The 18,172-nt window shown below is 55.8% G+C and overlaps 1 protein-coding gene across 1 annotated transcript in view; it reads right to left on the bottom strand.

The window, feature by feature from the left end:
* Positions 1 to 362: 362 nt before the first annotated feature.
* Positions 363 to 18,172, bottom strand: part of wdr83os (WD repeat domain 83 opposite strand) — a 25,243-nt gene continuing 7,433 nt past the window's right edge. The window contains exons 3-4 of the mRNA XM_073069331.1: positions 2,077 to 2,174; positions 363 to 746 (exon numbers count right to left, since the gene is read on the bottom strand). Coding sequence (XP_072925432.1) covers positions 680 to 746; positions 2,077 to 2,174 — 165 coding nt within the window. The 3' untranslated portion in view covers positions 363 to 679. The remainder of the gene's footprint in view (positions 747 to 2,076; positions 2,175 to 18,172) is intronic.

Here is an 18,172-nt window from a genome sequence, read left to right as displayed (position 1 = left end):
ATTCCCCAGTTTAACCCTAGCCCAATTACAGGACAATTTACAATGAAAAATTAACCTACCAATCAGACTGTGGGAGGAAACCCACAAGGACACTGGGAGAACATACAAACTCCTTACAGGTAGCGGCAGGAATTGAACCCAGGATGCCTGCACTGTAAAGCATTGTGCTAACTACTACGCTATCATGCCATCCTCACCTTTGTCACCAAAACTCCTCCAAGATCACAACTGAGGTGTGACCCCCTACTCCTACCAATCCCAAGCAATAAGATATGATGGCAGTAAGATCTTAATGTCTTACCAAGTGATAACAGATCCACACATTTCACAGAGTTATGATTAAAACATTAGCAACCAAGAAGTTCTATTTGAGCAATAAGTTAGACTTTATTCAAACCACCGATTAGTGCTGTGACAGATATTACTGTAATGTGCACACTGCACAATTCAACAATGCTTCCTCACTTGGAAGTCAGGGCCAGCATTGCCACCAGAACTCAGGAGGAAGGCAGCTGGCATTGGAACGATGAGCATCCTGTACCCTTGGCATTAATGTTTGCCCTAGCGATAGGGCAGGGGAGGGAGGCGTGTTCCTGCATCAAGGAGGAGGGTGGGGAAGGATTGGATTTACAATATTCCCTCCCGTGTGCATTACCAGACGGGAATGTGGCAAAACCTTTTACCACGGCGGTGACATGGGCTGTGGGTTCTGAAGGTACGACATCACCACAGCTGAAATCGACAACCTGCAAAGCCAGACAGAAAGGTGAGGTGAGGTGCTTATACAAATCAAATCGCACAGCTACCCAGCCTCCTTGACTGCCTAACAACTAGTCACTTCACCACTGAGATCTTTTTACACTTCCCAACCTTCCCTGTTCAAGTCCCGCTACAAAACGGCATTTATCAACTTAGCTAGGAAGCAGCATACTGTCCTTTGGAGGAGATAACATTGTCTGCGCTTCAAAAATTCTTCGACATCTGTATGTTGTTCTGTAATGTCCTGATATGATAAATTCAGAGACTCAGGCTCTACAGCCCAGTAAGTCTGTGCCAAACTGCACTCGGTGTCCACTTTATTCTGACACCGGTGTGTCTGTTCATATCGAATCAGCTAATCATGTGGCAGTATCTCAATGGGAGGTTCAGATGTTGTTCAGACCAAACGGCAGAATGGGGGAGAAATGTGATCTAACTGACTTTGACTGTGGAATAATCGCTGGTCCCAGATGAGGTGGTTTGAGTATCTCAGAAACTGCTGACCACCCGAGATCTTCACACGCAACAGTCAATAAAGTTTAGACAGAATGGTGCAGAAAAACTAAAAACTTCTAGTGAGTGGCAGTTACAGGGGCAAACCCGCCTTGTTAATGCAAGAGGTCAGAGGAGAATGGCCAGATCAGTTCAAGCAGACAGGATGTGTGCACCCAACTTGTCAAACCTTGGCTGCAGCAACACAAGACCATGAATCTAACAGAAATACACCCAGTGGCCACTTTATTAGGAACCTAATCCTACATCAATCCGCTTCTATTTCCCCACATTTTCCTCAACTTCCCCAATGTTCTATCATTTACCTGCTGATTCGGAGCAACTTACAGCCGCCTACTAACCCACATGACTTTGAGAGGCGGGTGGAAATGCACCCAGTCACAGGGAGAACGTGGAAACTCTACACAGAGATATCTAGAGTTCTGGATTGAACTGGGTCTCTGGCTCTGTGAGGGATCACCTCTACCACTGTGCCATTAATGTGCCCAGGACGCCCTCTACTCATTGCCTGAAGGCACACACTTAACAATTCAGGAACAGCTTCTTGTCCTTTGCCATCAATTTCTGAATGGGCATTGAACCCAAGAGCACTACCACACTTTTTATTTTCTATTTTTGCACTATTTGTTTAACTATCTAATTTATTTTTATATATATATATAAATTTACTGAAAGTAACAGTTTTTCTCTTTATTTTTCATGTTTTGCATTGTACTGCTGTCCCAGAGTTAACAATTTTCACGACATAAACTGGTGATATTAAACTTGATTCTGATGTGTTTAAAAATAATGGGTTTCACTCACATGAAACTGCTCATCATCTGTTTGGTGTCTTCCGAGCTGCGGGAGTTAGCGAAGCTGATGAAAGAGCAGTACACGGCAATCCAAGCACAGCATTTCAACTGGGAAAGGAGGAGATGGCCATTAGAGACTGGACACACTACATATCACACTCTCAATCCCAAACCAGTGTTTAAAAAAAACCCTCCCCAGGCCCAAATGATGCCAGGTTTGATTAGGAGATTAGGAAAAAAATCAGCTAAATCCTCTGTTCTGGAACTGTCTGTGAAGGCAGCAATGAGTTGACTTGCCTGACACCGTACACAGGGAGTTGCTCACGGTGACTTGCCTGACACCGTACACAGGGAGTTGCTCACGGTGACTTGCCTGACACCGTACACAGGGAGTCGCTCACGGTGACTTGCCTGACACCGTACACAGAGAGTTGCTCACGGTGACTTGCCTGACACCGTACACAGGGAGTTGCTCACGGTGACTTGTCTGACACCGTACACAGGGAGTTGCTCACGGTGACTTGCCTGACACCGTACACAGGGAGTTGCTCACGGTGACTTGTCTGACACCATTCAGAGGGAGTTGCTCACGGTGACTTGCCTGACACCGTACACAGGGAGTTGCTCACGGTGACTTGCCTGACACCGTACATAGGGAGTTGCTCACGGTGACTTGCCTGACACCGTACACAGGGAGTCGCTCACGGTGACTTGCCTGACACCGTACACAGGGAGTTGCTCACGGTGACTTGCCTGACACCGTACACAGGGAGTTGCTCACGGTGACTTGCCTGACACCATTCAGAGGGAGTCGCTCACGGTGACTTGCCTGACACCGTACACAGGGAGTCGCTCACGGTGACTTGCCTGACACCATTCAGAGGGAGTTGCTCACGGTGACTTGCCTGACACCGTACACACGGAGTTGCTCACGGTGACTTGCCTGACACCGTACACAGGGAGTCGCTCACGGTGACTTGCCTGACACCGTACACAGAGAGTTGCTCACGGTGACTTGCCTGACACCATTCAGAGGGAGTTGCTCACGGTGACTTGCCTGACACCGTACACAGGAAGTCGCTCACGGTGACTTGCCTGACACCGTACACAGGGAGTTGCTCACGGTGACTTGCCTGACACCATTCAGAGGGAGTCGCTCACGGTGACTTGCCTGACACCGTACACAGGGAGTTGCTCACGGTGACTTGCCTGACACCGTACACAGAGAGTTGCACGCGGTGACTTGCCTGACACCATTCAGAGGGAGTTGCTCACGGTGACTTGCCTGACACCGTACACAGGGAGTCGCTCACGGTGACTTGCTTGACACCTTTCAGAGGGAGTTGCTCACGGTGACTTGCCTGACACCGTACACAGGGAGTCGCTCACGGTGACTTGCCTGACACCGTACACAGGGAGTTGCTCACGGTGACTTGCCTGACACCGTACACAGAGAGTTGCACGCGGTGACTTGCCTGACACCATTCAGAGGGAGTTGCTCACGGTGACTTGTCTGACACCGTACACAGGGAGTTGCTCACGGTGACTTGCCTGACACCGTTCAGAGGGAGTCGCTCACGGTGACTTGCCTGACACCGTTCAGAGGGAGTCGCTCACGGTGACTTGCCTGACACCATTCAGAGGGAGTCGCTCACGGTGACTTGCCTGACACCGTTCAGAGGGAGTTGCTCACGGTGACTTGCCTGACACCGTTCAGAGGGAGTCGCTCACGGTGACTTGCCTGACACCATTCAGAGGGATTCGCTCACGGTGACTTGCCTGACACCGTTCAGAGGGATTCGCTCACGGTGACTTGCCTGACACCGTTCAGAGGGAGTCGCTCACGGTGACTTGCCTGACACCATTCAGAGGGAGTTGCTCACGGTGACTTGCCTGACACCATACACAGGGAGTTGCTCACGGTGACTTGCCTGACACCGTTCAGAGGGAGTCGCTCACGGTGACTTGCCTGACACCGTACACAGAGAGTTGCTCACGGTGACTTGCCTGACACCATTCAGAGGGAGTTGCTCACGGTGACTTGCCTGACACCGTACACAGGGAGTTGCTCACGGTGACTTGCCTGACACCGTTCAGAGGGAGTCGCTCACGGTGACTTGCCTGACACCGTTCAGAGGGAGTCGCTCACGGTGACTTGCCTGACACCGTACACACGGAGTCGCTCACGGTGACTTGCCTGACACCATTCAGAGGGAGTCGCTCACGGTGACTTGCTTGACACCGTACACAGGGAGTTGCTCACGGTGACTTGCCTGACACCGTTCAGAGGGAGTCGCTCACGGTGACTTGCCTGACACCGTACACAGGGAGTCGCTCACGGTGACTTGCCTGACACCGTTCAGAGGGAGTCGCTCACGGTGACTTGCCTGACACCGTACACAGGGAGTTGCTCACGGTGACTTGCCTGACACCGTACACAGGGAGTTGCTCACGGTGACTTGCCTGACACCGTACACAGGGAGTTGCTCACGGTGACTTGCCTGACACCGTACACAGGGAGTTGCTCACGGTGACTTGCCTGACACCGTACACAGGGAGTTGCTCACGGTGACTTGCCTGACACCGTACACAGAGAGTTGCTCACGGTGACTTGCCTGACACCGTACACAGGGAGTCGCTCACGGTGACTTGCCTGACACCGTTCAGAGGGAGTCGCTCACGGTGACTTGCCTGACACCGTACACAGGGAGTTGCTCACGGTGACTTGCCTGACACCGTACACAGGGAGTTGCTCACGGTGACTTGCCTGACACCGTACACAGGGAGTTGCTCACGGTGACTTGCCTGACACCGTACACAGGGAGTTGCTCACGGTGACTTGCCTGACACCGTACACAGGGAGTTGCTCACGGTGACTTGCCTGACACCGTACACAGGGAGTTGCTCACGGTGACTTGCCTGACACCGTACACACGGAGTTGCTCACGGTGACTTGCCTGACACTGTACACAGGGAGTTGCTCACGGTGACTTGCCTGACACCGTACACAGAGAGTTGCTCACGGTGACTTGCCTGACACCGTACACAGGGAGTTGCTCACGGTGACTTGCCTGACACCGTACACAGGGAGTTGCTCACGGTGACTTGTCTGACACCATTCAGAGGGAGTTGCTCACGGTGACTTGCCTGACACCGTTCAGAGGGAGTCGCTCACGGTGACTTGCCTGACACCGTACACAGGGAGTTGCTCACGGTGACTTGCCTGACACCATTCAGATGGAGTCGCTCACGGTGACTTGCCTGACACCGTACACAGGGAGTTGCTCACGGTGACTTGCCTGACACCGTACACAGGGAGTTGCTCACGGTGACTTGCCTGACACCGTACACAGGGAGTTGCTCACGGTGACTTGCCTGACACCGTACACAGGGAGTTGCTCACGGTGACTTGCCTGACACCGTACACAGGGAGTTGCTCACGGTGACTTGCCTGACACCGTACACAGGGAGTTGCTCACGGTGACTTGCCTGACACCGTACACACGGAGTTGCTCACGGTGACTTGCCTGACACTGTACACAGGGAGTTGCTCACGGTGACTTGCCTGACACCGTACACAGAGAGTTGCTCACGGTGACTTGCCTGACACCGTACACAGGGAGTTGCTCACGGTGACTTGCCTGACACCGTACACAGGGAGTTGCTCACGGTGACTTGTCTGACACCATTCAGAGGGAGTTGCTCACGGTGACTTGCCTGACACCGTTCAGAGGGAGTCGCTCACGGTGACTTGCCTGACACCGTACACAGGGAGTTGCTCACGGTGACTTGCCTGACACCATTCAGATGGAGTCGCTCACGGTGACTTGCCTGACACCGTACACAGGGAGTCGCTCACGGTGACTTGCTTGACACCTTTCAGAGGGAGTTGCTCACGGTGACTTGCCTGACACCTTTCAGAGGGAGTTGCTCACGGTGACTTGCCTGACACCGTACACAGGGAGTCGCTCACGGTGACTTGCCTGACACCGTACACAGGGAGTTGCTCACGGTGACTTGCCTGACACCGTACACAGAGAGTTGCACGCGGTGACTTGCCTGACACCATTCAGAGGGAGTTGCTCACGGTGACTTGCCTGACACCTTTCAGAGGGAGTTGCTCACGGTGACTTGCCTGACACCGTACACAGGGAGTCGCTCACGGTGACTTGCTTGACACCTTTCAGAGGGAGTTGCTCACGGTGACTTGCCTGACACCGTACACAGGGAGTCGCTCACGGTGACTTGCCTGACACCGTACACAGGGAGTTGCTCACGGTGACTTGCCTGACACCTTTCAGAGGGAGTTGCTCACGGTGACTTGTCTGACACCGTACACAGGGAGTTGCTCACGGTGACTTGCCTGACACCGTTCAGAGGGAGTCGCTCACGGTGACTTGCCTGACACCGTACACAGAGAGTTGCTCACGGTGACTTGCCTGACACCATACACAGGGAGTCGCTCACGGTGACTTGCTTGACACCTTTCAGAGGGAGTTGCTCACGGTGACTTGCCTGACACCGTACACAGGGAGTCGCTCACGGTGACTTGCCTGACACCGTACACAGGGAGTTGCTCACGGTGACTTGCCTGACACCTTTCAGAGGGAGTTGCTCACGGTGACTTGTCTGACACCGTACACAGGGAGTTGCTCACGGTGACTTGCCTGACACCGTTCAGAGGGAGTCGCTCACGGTGACTTGCCTGACACCGTACACAGAGAGTTGCTCACGGTGACTTGCCTGACACCATTCAGAGGGAGTTGCTCACGGTGACTTGCCTGACACCGTACACAGGGAGTTGCTCACGGTGACTTGCCTGACACCGTACACAGGGAGTTGCTCACGGTGACTTGCCTGACACCGTACACAGGGAGTTGCTCACGGTGACTTGCCTGACACCGTACACACGGAGTTGCTCACGGTGACTTGCCTGACACTGTACACAGGGAGTTGCTCACGGTGACTTGCCTGACACCGTACACAGAGAGTTGCTCACGGTGACTTGCCTGACACCGTACACAGGGAGTTGCTCACGGTGACTTGCCTGACACCGTACACAGGGAGTTGCTCACGGTGACTTGTCTGACACCATTCAGAGGGAGTTGCTCACGGTGACTTGCCTGACACCGTTCAGAGGGAGTCGCTCACGGTGACTTGCCTGACACCGTACACAGGGGAGTTGCTCACGGTGACTTGCCTGACACCATTCAGATGGAGTCGCTCACGGTGACTTGCCTGACACCGTACACAGGGAGTCGCTCACGGTGACTTGCTTGACACCTTTCAGAGGGAGTTGCTCACGGTGACTTGCCTGACACCGTACACAGGGAGTCGCTCACGGTGACTTGCCTGACACCGTACACAGGGAGTTGCTCACGGTGACTTGCCTGACACCGTACACAGGGAGTTGCTCACGGTGACTTGCCTGACACCGTACACAGGGAGTTGCTCACGGTGACTTGCCTGACACCGTACACAGGGAGTCGCTCACGGTGACTTGCCTGACACCGTACACAGGGAGTTGCTCACGGTGACTTGTCTGACACCGTACACAGGGAGTTGCTCACGGTGACTTGCCTGACACCGTACACAGGGAGTTGCTCACGGTGACTTGTCTGACACCGTTCAGAGGGAGTTGCTCACGGTGACTTGCCTGACACCGTACACAGGGAGTTGCTCACGGTGACTTGCCTGACACCGTACATAGGGAGTTGCTCACGGTGACTTGCCTGACACCGTACACAGGGAGTCGCTCACGGTGACTTGCCTGACACCGTACACAGGGAGTTGCTCACGGTGACTTGCCTGACACCGTACACAGGGAGTTGCTCACGGTGACTTGCCTGACACCGTACACAGGGAGTCGCTCACGGTGACTTGCTTGACACCTTTCAGAGGGAGTTGCTCACGGTGACTTGCCTGACACCGTACACAGGGAGTCGCTCACGGTGACTTGCCTGACACCGTACACAGAGAGTTGCTCACGGTGACTTGCCTGACACCATTCAGAGGGAGTTGCTCACGGTGACTTGCCTGACACCGTACACAGGAAGTCGCTCACGGTGACTTGCCTGACACCGTACACAGGGAGTTGCTCACGGTGACTTGCCTGACACCATTCAGAGGGAGTCGCTCACGGTGACTTGCCTGACACCGTACACAGGGAGTTGCTCACGGTGACTTGCCTGACACCGTACACAGAGAGTTGCACGCGGTGACTTGCCTGACACCATTCAGAGGGAGTTGCTCACGGTGACTTGCCTGACACCGTACACAGGGAGTCGCTCACGGTGACTTGCTTGACACCTTTCAGAGGGAGTTGCTCACGGTGACTTGCCTGACACCGTACACAGGGAGTCGCTCACGGTGACTTGCCTGACACCGTACACAGGGAGTTGCTCACGGTGACTTGCCTGACACCGTACACAGAGAGTTGCACGCGGTGACTTGCCTGACACCATTCAGAGGGAGTTGCTCACGGTGACTTGTCTGACACCGTACACAGGGAGTTGCTCACGGTGACTTGCCTGACACCGTTCAGAGGGAGTCGCTCACGGTGACTTGCCTGACACCGTTCAGAGGGAGTCGCTCACGGTGACTTGCCTGACACCATTCAGAGGGAGTCGCTCACGGTGACTTGCCTGACTCCGTTCAGAGGGAGTTGCTCACGGTGACTTGCCTGACACCATTCAGAGGGAGTCGCTCACGGTGACTTGCCTGACACCATTCAGAGGGATTCGCTCACGGTGACTTGCCTGACACCGTTCAGAGGGATTCGCTCACGGTGACTTGCCTGACACCGTTCAGAGGGAGTCGCTCACGGTGACTTGCCTGACACCATTCAGAGGGAGTTGCTCACGGTGACTTGCCTGACACCATACACAGGGAGTTGCTCACGGTGACTTGCCTGACACCGTTCAGAGGGAGTCGCTCACGGTGACTTGCCTGACACCGTACACAGAGAGTTGCTCACGGTGACTTGCCTGACACCATTCAGAGGGAGTTGCTCACGGTGACTTGCCTGACACCGTACACAGGGAGTTGCTCACGGTGACTTGCCTGACACCGTTCAGAGGGAGTCGCTCACGGTGACTTGCCTGACACCGTTCAGAGGGAGTCGCTCACGGTGACTTGCCTGACACCGTACACACGGAGTCGCTCACGGTGACTTGCCTGACACCATTCAGAGGGAGTCGCTCACGGTGACTTGCTTGACACCGTACACAGGGAGTTGCTCACGGTGACTTGCCTGACACCGTTCAGAGGGAGTCGCTCACGGTGACTTGCCTGACACCGTACACAGGGAGTCGCTCACGGTGACTTGCCTGACACCGTTCAGAGGGAGTCGCTCACGGTGACTTGCCTGACACCGTACACAGGGAGTTGCTCACGGTGACTTGCCTGACACCGTACACAGGGAGTTGCTCACGGTGACTTGCCTGACACCGTACACAGGGAGTCGCTCACGGTGACTTGCCTGACACCGTTCAGAGGGAGTCGCTCACGGTGACTTGCCTGACACCGTACACAGGGAGTTGCTCACGGTGACTTGCCTGACACCGTACACAGGGAGTTGCTCACGGTGACTTGCCTGACACCGTACACAGGGAGTTGCTCACGGTGACTTGCCTGACACCGTACACAGGGAGTTGCTCACGGTGACTTGCCTGACACCGTACACAGGGAGTTGCTCACGGTGACTTGCCTGACACCGTACACAGAGAGTTGCTCACGGTGACTTGCCTGACACCGTACACAGGGAGTCGCTCACGGTGACTTGCCTGACACCGTTCAGAGGGAGTCGCTCACGGTGACTTGCCTGACACCGTACACAGGGAGTTGCTCACGGTGACTTGCCTGACACCGTACACAGGGAGTTGCTCACGGTGACTTGCCTGACACCGTACACAGGGAGTTGCTCACGGTGACTTGCCTGACACCGTACACAGGGAGTTGCTCACGGTGACTTGCCTGACACCGTACACAGGGAGTTGCTCACGGTGACTTGCCTGACACCGTACACAGGGAGTTGCTCACGGTGACTTGCCTGACACCGTACACACGGAGTTGCTCACGGTGACTTGCCTGACACTGTACACAGGGAGTTGCTCACGGTGACTTGCCTGACACCGTACACAGAGAGTTGCTCACGGTGACTTGCCTGACACCGTACACAGGGAGTTGCTCACGGTGACTTGCCTGACACCGTACACAGGGAGTTGCTCACGGTGACTTGTCTGACACCATTCAGAGGGAGTTGCTCACGGTGACTTGCCTGACACCGTTCAGAGGGAGTCGCTCACGGTGACTTGCCTGACACCGTACACAGGGAGTTGCTCACGGTGACTTGCCTGACACCATTCAGATGGAGTCGCTCACGGTGACTTGCCTGACACCGTACACAGGGAGTCGCTCACGGTGACTTGCTTGACACCTTTCAGAGGGAGTTGCTCACGGTGACTTGCCTGACACCGTACACAGGGAGTCGCTCACGGTGACTTGCCTGACACCGTACACAGGGAGTTGCTCACGGTGACTTGCCTGACACCGTACACAGAGAGTTGCACGCGGTGACTTGCCTGACACCATTCAGAGGGAGTTGCTCACGGTGACTTGCTTGACACCTTTCAGAGGGAGTTGCTCACGGTGACTTGCCTGACACCGTACACAGGGAGTCGCTCACGGTGACTTGCCTGACACCGTACACAGGGAGTTGCTCACGGTGACTTGCCTGACACCTTTCAGAGGGAGTTGCTCACGGTGACTTGTCTGACACCGTACACAGGGAGTTGCTCACGGTGACTTGCCTGACACCGTTCAGAGGGAGTCGCTCACGGTGACTTGCCTGACACCGTACACAGAGAGTTGCTCACGGTGACTTGCCTGACACCATACACAGGGAGTCGCTCACGGTGACTTGCTTGACACCTTTCAGAGGGAGTTGCTCACGGTGACTTGCCTGACACCGTACACAGGGAGTCGCTCACGGTGACTTGCCTGACACCGTACACAGGGAGTTGCTCACGGTGACTTGCCTGACACCTTTCAGAGGGAGTTGCTCACGGTGACTTGTCTGACACCGTACACAGGGAGTTGCTCACGGTGACTTGCCTGACACCGTTCAGAGGGAGTCGCTCACGGTGACTTGCCTGACACCGTACACAGAGAGTTGCTCACGGTGACTTGCCTGACACCATTCAGAGGGAGTTGCTCACGGTGACTTGCCTGACACCGTACACAGGGAGTTGCTCACGGTGACTTGCCTGACACCGTACACAGGGAGTTGCTCACGGTGACTTGCCTGACACCGTACACAGGGAGTTGCTCACGGTGACTTGCCTGACACCGTACACACGGAGTTGCTCACGGTGACTTGCCTGACACTGTACACAGGGAGTTGCTCACGGTGACTTGCCTGACACCGTACACAGAGAGTTGCTCACGGTGACTTGCCTGACACCGTACACAGGGAGTTGCTCACGGTGACTTGCCTGACACCGTACACAGGGAGTTGCTCACGGTGACTTGTCTGACACCATTCAGAGGGAGTTGCTCACGGTGACTTGCCTGACACCGTTCAGAGGGAGTCGCTCACGGTGACTTGCCTGACACCGTACACAGGGAGTTGCTCACGGTGACTTGCCTGACACCATTCAGATGGAGTCGCTCACGGTGACTTGCCTGACACCGTACACAGGGAGTCGCTCACGGTGACTTGCTTGACACCTTTCAGAGGGAGTTGCTCACGGTGACTTGCCTGACACCGTACACAGGGAGTCGCTCACGGTGACTTGCCTGACACCGTACACAGGGAGTTGCTCACGGTGACTTGCCTGACACCGTACACAGGGAGTTGCTCACGGTGACTTGCCTGACACCGTACACAGGGAGTTGCTCACGGTGACTTGCCTGACACCGTACACAGGGAGTCGCTCACGGTGACTTGCCTGACACCGTACACAGAGAGTTGCTCACGGTGACTTGCCTGACACCGTACACAGGGAGTTGCTCACGGTGACTTGTCTGACACCGTACACAGGGAGTTGCTCACGGTGACTTGCCTGACACCGTACACAGGGAGTTGCTCACGGTGACTTGTCTGACACCGTTCAGAGGGAGTTGCTCACGGTGACTTGCCTGACACCGTACACAGGGAGTTGCTCACGGTGACTTGCCTGACACCGTACATAGGGAGTTGCTCACGGTGACTTGCCTGACACCGTACACAGGGAGTCGCTCACGGTGACTTGCCTGACACCGTACACAGGGAGTTGCTCACGGTGACTTGCCTGACACCGTACACAGGGAGTTGCTCACGGTGACTTGCCTGACACCGTACACAGGGAGTCGCTCACGGTGACTTGCTTGACACCTTTCAGAGGGAGTTGCTCACGGTGACTTGCCTGACACCGTACACAGGGAGTCGCTCACGGTGACTTGCCTGACACCGTACACAGAGAGTTGCTCACGGTGACTTGCCTGACACCATTCAGAGGGAGTTGCTCACGGTGACTTGCCTGACACCGTACACAGGAAGTCGCTCACGGTGACTTGCCTGACACCGTACACAGGGAGTTGCTCACGGTGACTTGCCTGACACCATTCAGAGGGAGTCGCTCACGGTGACTTGCCTGACACCGTACACAGGGAGTTGCTCACGGTGACTTGCCTGACACCGTACACAGAGAGTTGCACGCGGTGACTTGCCTGACACCATTCAGAGGGAGTTGCTCACGGTGACTTGCCTGACACCGTACACAGGGAGTCGCTCACGGTGACTTGCTTGACACCTTTCAGAGGGAGTTGCTCACGGTGACTTGCCTGACACCGTACACAGGGAGTCGCTCACGGTGACTTGCCTGACACCGTACACAGGGAGTTGCTCACGGTGACTTGCCTGACACCGTACACAGAGAGTTGCACGCGGTGACTTGCCTGACACCATTCAGAGGGAGTTGCTCACGGTGACTTGTCTGACACCGTACACAGGGAGTTGCTCACGGTGACTTGCCTGACACCGTTCAGAGGGAGTCGCTCACGGTGACTTGCCTGACACCGTTCAGAGGGAGTCGCTCACGGTGACTTGCCTGACACCATTCAGAGGGAGTCGCTCACGGTGACTTGCCTGACTCCGTTCAGAGGGAGTTGCTCACGGTGACTTGCCTGACACCATTCAGAGGGAGTCGCTCACGGTGACTTGCCTGACACCATTCAGAGGGATTCGCTCACGGTGACTTGCCTGACACCGTTCAGAGGGATTCGCTCACGGTGACTTGCCTGACACCGTTCAGAGGGAGTCGCTCACGGTGACTTGCCTGACACCATTCAGAGGGAGTTGCTCACGGTGACTTGCCTGACACCATACACAGGGAGTTGCTCACGGTGACTTGCCTGACACCGTTCAGAGGGAGTCGCTCACGGTGACTTGCCTGACACCGTACACAGAGAGTTGCTCACGGTGACTTGCCTGACACCATTCAGAGGGAGTTGCTCACGGTGACTTGCCTGACACCGTACACAGGGAGTTGCTCACGGTGACTTGCCTGACACCGTTCAGAGGGAGTCGCTCACGGTGACTTGCCTGACACCGTTCAGAGGGAGTCGCTCACGGTGACTTGCCTGACACCGTACACACGGAGTCGCTCACGGTGACTTGCCTGACACCATTCAGAGGGAGTCGCTCACGGTGACTTGCTTGACACCGTACACAGGGAGTTGCTCACGGTGACTTGCCTGACACCGTTCAGAGGGAGTCGCTCACGGTGACTTGCCTGACACCGTACACAGGGAGTCGCTCACGGTGACTTGCCTGACACCGTTCAGAGGGAGTCGCTCACGGTGACTTGCCTGACACCGTACACAGGGAGTTGCTCACGGTGACTTGCCTGACACCGTACACAGGGAGTTGCTCACGGTGACTTGCCTGACACCGTACACAGGGAGTTGCTCACGGTGACTTGCCTGACACCGTACACAGGGAGTTGCTCACGGTGACTTGCCTGACACCGTACACAGGGAGTTGCTCACGGTGACTTGCCTGACACCGTACACAGAGAGTTGCTCACGGTGACTTGCCTGACACCGTACACAGGGAGTCGCTCACGGTGACTTGCCTGACACCGTTCAGAGGGAGTCGCTCACGGTGACTTGCCTGACACCGTACACAGGGAGTTGCTCACGGTGACTTGCCTGACACCGTACACAGGGAGTTGCTCACGGTGACTTGCCTGACACCGTACACAGGGAGTTGCTCACGGTGACTTGCCTGACACCGTACACAGGGAGTTGCTCACGGTGACTTGCCTGACACCGTACACAGGGAGTTGCTCACCGTGACTTGCCTGACACCGTACACAGGGAGTTGCTCACGGTGACTTGCCTGACACCGTACACACGGAGTTGCTCACGGTGACTTGCCTGACACTGTACACAGGGAGTTGCTCACGGTGACTTGCCTGACACCGTACACAGAGAGTTGCTCACGGTGACTTGCCTGACACCGTACACAGGGAGTTGCTCACGGTGACTTGCCTGACACCGTACACAGGGAGTTGCTCACGGTGACTTGTCTGACACCATTCAGAGGGAGTTGCTCACGGTGACTTGCCTGACACCGTTCAGAGGGAGTCGCTCACGGTGACTTGCCTGACACCGTACACAGGGAGTTGCTCACGGTGACTTGCCTGACACCATTCAGATGGAGTCGCTCACGGTGACTTGCCTGACACCGTACACAGGGAGTCGCTCACGGTGACTTGCCTGACACCGTACACAGGGAGTTGCTCACGGTGACTTGCCTGACACCATTCAGATGGAGTCGCTCACGGTGACTTGCCTGACACCGTACACAGGGAGTCGCTCACGGTGACTTGCCTGACACCATTCAGAGGGAGTTGCTCACGGTGACTTGCCTGACACCATACACAGGGAGTTGCTCACGGTGACTTGCCTGACACCGTTCAGAGGGAGTCGCTCACGGTGACTTGCCTGACACCGTACACAGAGAGTTGCTCACGGTGACTTGCCTGACACCATTCAGAGGGAGTTGCTCACGGTGACTTGCCTGACACCGTACACAGGGAGTTGCTCACGGTGACTTGCCTGACACCGTTCAGAGGGAGTCGCTCACGGTGACTTGCCTGACACCGTTCAGAGGGAGTCGCTCACGGTGACTTGCCTGACACCGTACACACGGAGTCGCTCACGGTGACTTGCCTGACACCATTCAGAGGGAGTCGCTCACGGTGACTTGCTTGACACCGTACACAGGGAGTTGCTCACGGTGACTTGCCTGACACCGTTCAGAGGGAGTCGCTCACGGTGACTTGCCTGACACCGTACACAGGGAGTCGCTCACGGTGACTTGCCTGACACCGTTCAGAGGGAGTCGCTCACGGTGACTTGCCTGACACCGTACACAGGGAGTTGCTCACGGTGACTTGCCTGACACCGTACACAGGGAGTTGCTCACGGTGACTTGCCTGACACCGTACACAGGGAGTTGCTCACGGTGACTTGCCTGACACCGTACACAGGGAGTTGCTCACGGTGACTTGCCTGACACCGTACACAGGGAGTTGCTCACGGTGACTTGCCTGACACCGTACACAGAGAGTTGCTCACGGTGACTTGCCTGACACCGTACACAGGGAGTCGCTCACGGTGACTTGCCTGACACCGTTCAGAGGGAGTCGCTCACGGTGACTTGCCTGACACCGTACACAGGGAGTTGCTCACGGTGACTTGCCTGACACCGTACACAGGGAGTTGCTCACGGTGACTTGCCTGACACCGTACACAGGGAGTTGCTCACGGTGACTTGCCTGACACCGTACACAGGGAGTTGCTCACGGTGACTTGCCTGACACCGTACACAGGGAGTTGCTCACCGTGACTTGCCTGACACCGTACACAGGGAGTTGCTCACGGTGACTTGCCTGACACCGTACACACGGAGTTGCTCACGGTGACTTGCCTGACACTGTACACAGGGAGTTGCTCACGGTGACTTGCCTGACACCGTACACAGAGAGTTGCTCACGGTGACTTGCCTGACACCGTACACAGGGAGTTGCTCACGGTGACTTGCCTGACACCGTACACAGGGAGTTGCTCACGGTGACTTGTCTGACACCATTCAGAGGGAGTTGCTCACGGTGACTTGCCTGACACCGTTCAGAGGGAGTCGCTCACGGTGACTTGCCTGACACCGTACACAGGGAGTTGCTCACGGTGACTTGCCTGACACCATTCAGATGGAGTCGCTCACGGTGACTTGCCTGACACCGTACACAGGGAGTCGCTCACGGTGACTTGCCTGACACCGTACACAGGGAGTTGCTCACGGTGACTTGCCTGACACCATTCAGATGGAGTCGCTCACGGTGACTTGCCTGACACCGTACACAGGGAGTCGCTCACGGTGACTTGCCTGACACCGTACACAGGGAGTTGCTCACGGTGACTTGCCTGACACCGTACACAGAGAGTTGCACGCGGTGACTTGCCTGACACCATTCAGAGGGAGTTGCTCACGGTGACTTGCCTGACACCATACACAGGGAGTCGCTCACGGTGACTTGCTTGACACCTTTCAGAGGGAGTTGCTCACGGTGACTTGCCTGACACCGTACACAGGGAGTCGCTCACGGTGACTTGCCTGACACCGTACACAGGGAGTTGCTCACGGTGACTTGCCTGACACCGTACACAGAGAGTTGCATGCGGTGACTTGCCTGACACCATTCAGAGGGAGTTGCTCACGGTGACTTGTCTGACACCGTACACAGGGAGTTGCTCACGGTGACTTGCCTGACACCGTTCAGAGGGAGTCGCTCACGGTGACTTGCCTGACACCGTACACAGAGAGTTGCTCACGGTGACTTGCCTGACACCATTCAGAGGGAGTTGCTCACGGTGACTTGCCTGACACCGTACACAGGGAGTTGCTCACGGTGACTTGCCTGACACCGTACACAGGGAGTTGCTCACGGTGACTTGCCTGACACCGTACACAGGGAGTTGCTCACGGTGACTTGCCTGACACCGTACACACGGAGTTGCTCACGGTGACTTGCCTGACACTGTACACAGGGAGTTGCTCACGGTGACTTGCCTGACACCGTACACAGAGAGTTGCTCACGGTGACTTGCCTGACACCGTACACAGGGAGTTGCTCACGGTGACTTGCCTGACACCGTACACAGGGAGTTGCTCACGGTGACTTGTCTGACACCATTCAGAGGGAGTTGCTCACGGTGACTTGCCTGACACCGTTCAGAGGGAGTCGCTCACGGTGACTTGCCTGACACCGTACACAGGGAGTTGCTCACGGTGACTTGCCTGACACCATTCAGATGGAGTCGCTCACGGTGACTTGCCTGACACCGTACACAGGGAGTCGCTCACGGTGACTTGCTTGACACCTTTCAGAGGGAGTTGCTCACGGTGACTTGCCTGACACCGTACACAGGGAGTCGCTCACGGTGACTTGCCTGACACCGTACACAGGGAGTTGCTCACGGTGACTTGCCTGACACCGTACACAGAGAGTTGCACGCGGTGACTTGCCTGACACCATTCAGAGGGAGTTGCTCACGGTGACTTGCCTGACACCGTACACAGGGAGTCGCTCACGGTGACTTGCTTGACACCTTTCAGAGGGAGTTGCTCACGGTGACTTGCCTGACACCGTACACAGGGAGTCGCTCACGGTGACTTGCCTGACACCGTACACAGGGAGTTGCTCACGGTGACTTGCCTGACACCGTACACAGAGAGTTGCATGCGGTGACTTGCCTGACACCATTCAGAGGGAGTTGCTCACGGTGACTTGTCTGACACCGTACACAGGGAGTTGCTCACGGTGACTTGCCTGACACCGTTCAGAGGGAGTCGCTCACGGTGACTTGCCTGACACCGTACACAGGGAGTTGCTCACGGTGACTTGCCTGACACCATTCAGAGGGAGTCGCTCACGGTGACTTGCCTGACACCGTACACAGGGAGTTGCTCACGGTGACTTGCCTGACACCGTTCAGAGGGAGTCGCTCACGGTGACTTGCCTGACACCGTACACAGGGAGTTGCTCACGGTGACTTGC

The sequence above is a fragment of the Hemitrygon akajei genome, chromosome 16, assembly GCF_048418815.1.
Source record: "Hemitrygon akajei chromosome 16, sHemAka1.3, whole genome shotgun sequence".
NCBI lineage: Eukaryota > Metazoa > Chordata > Chondrichthyes > Myliobatiformes > Dasyatidae > Hemitrygon > Hemitrygon akajei.
Note: the sequence above shows the minus strand (reverse complement) of the source record. Positions and strands in the feature narration are given on the sequence as shown.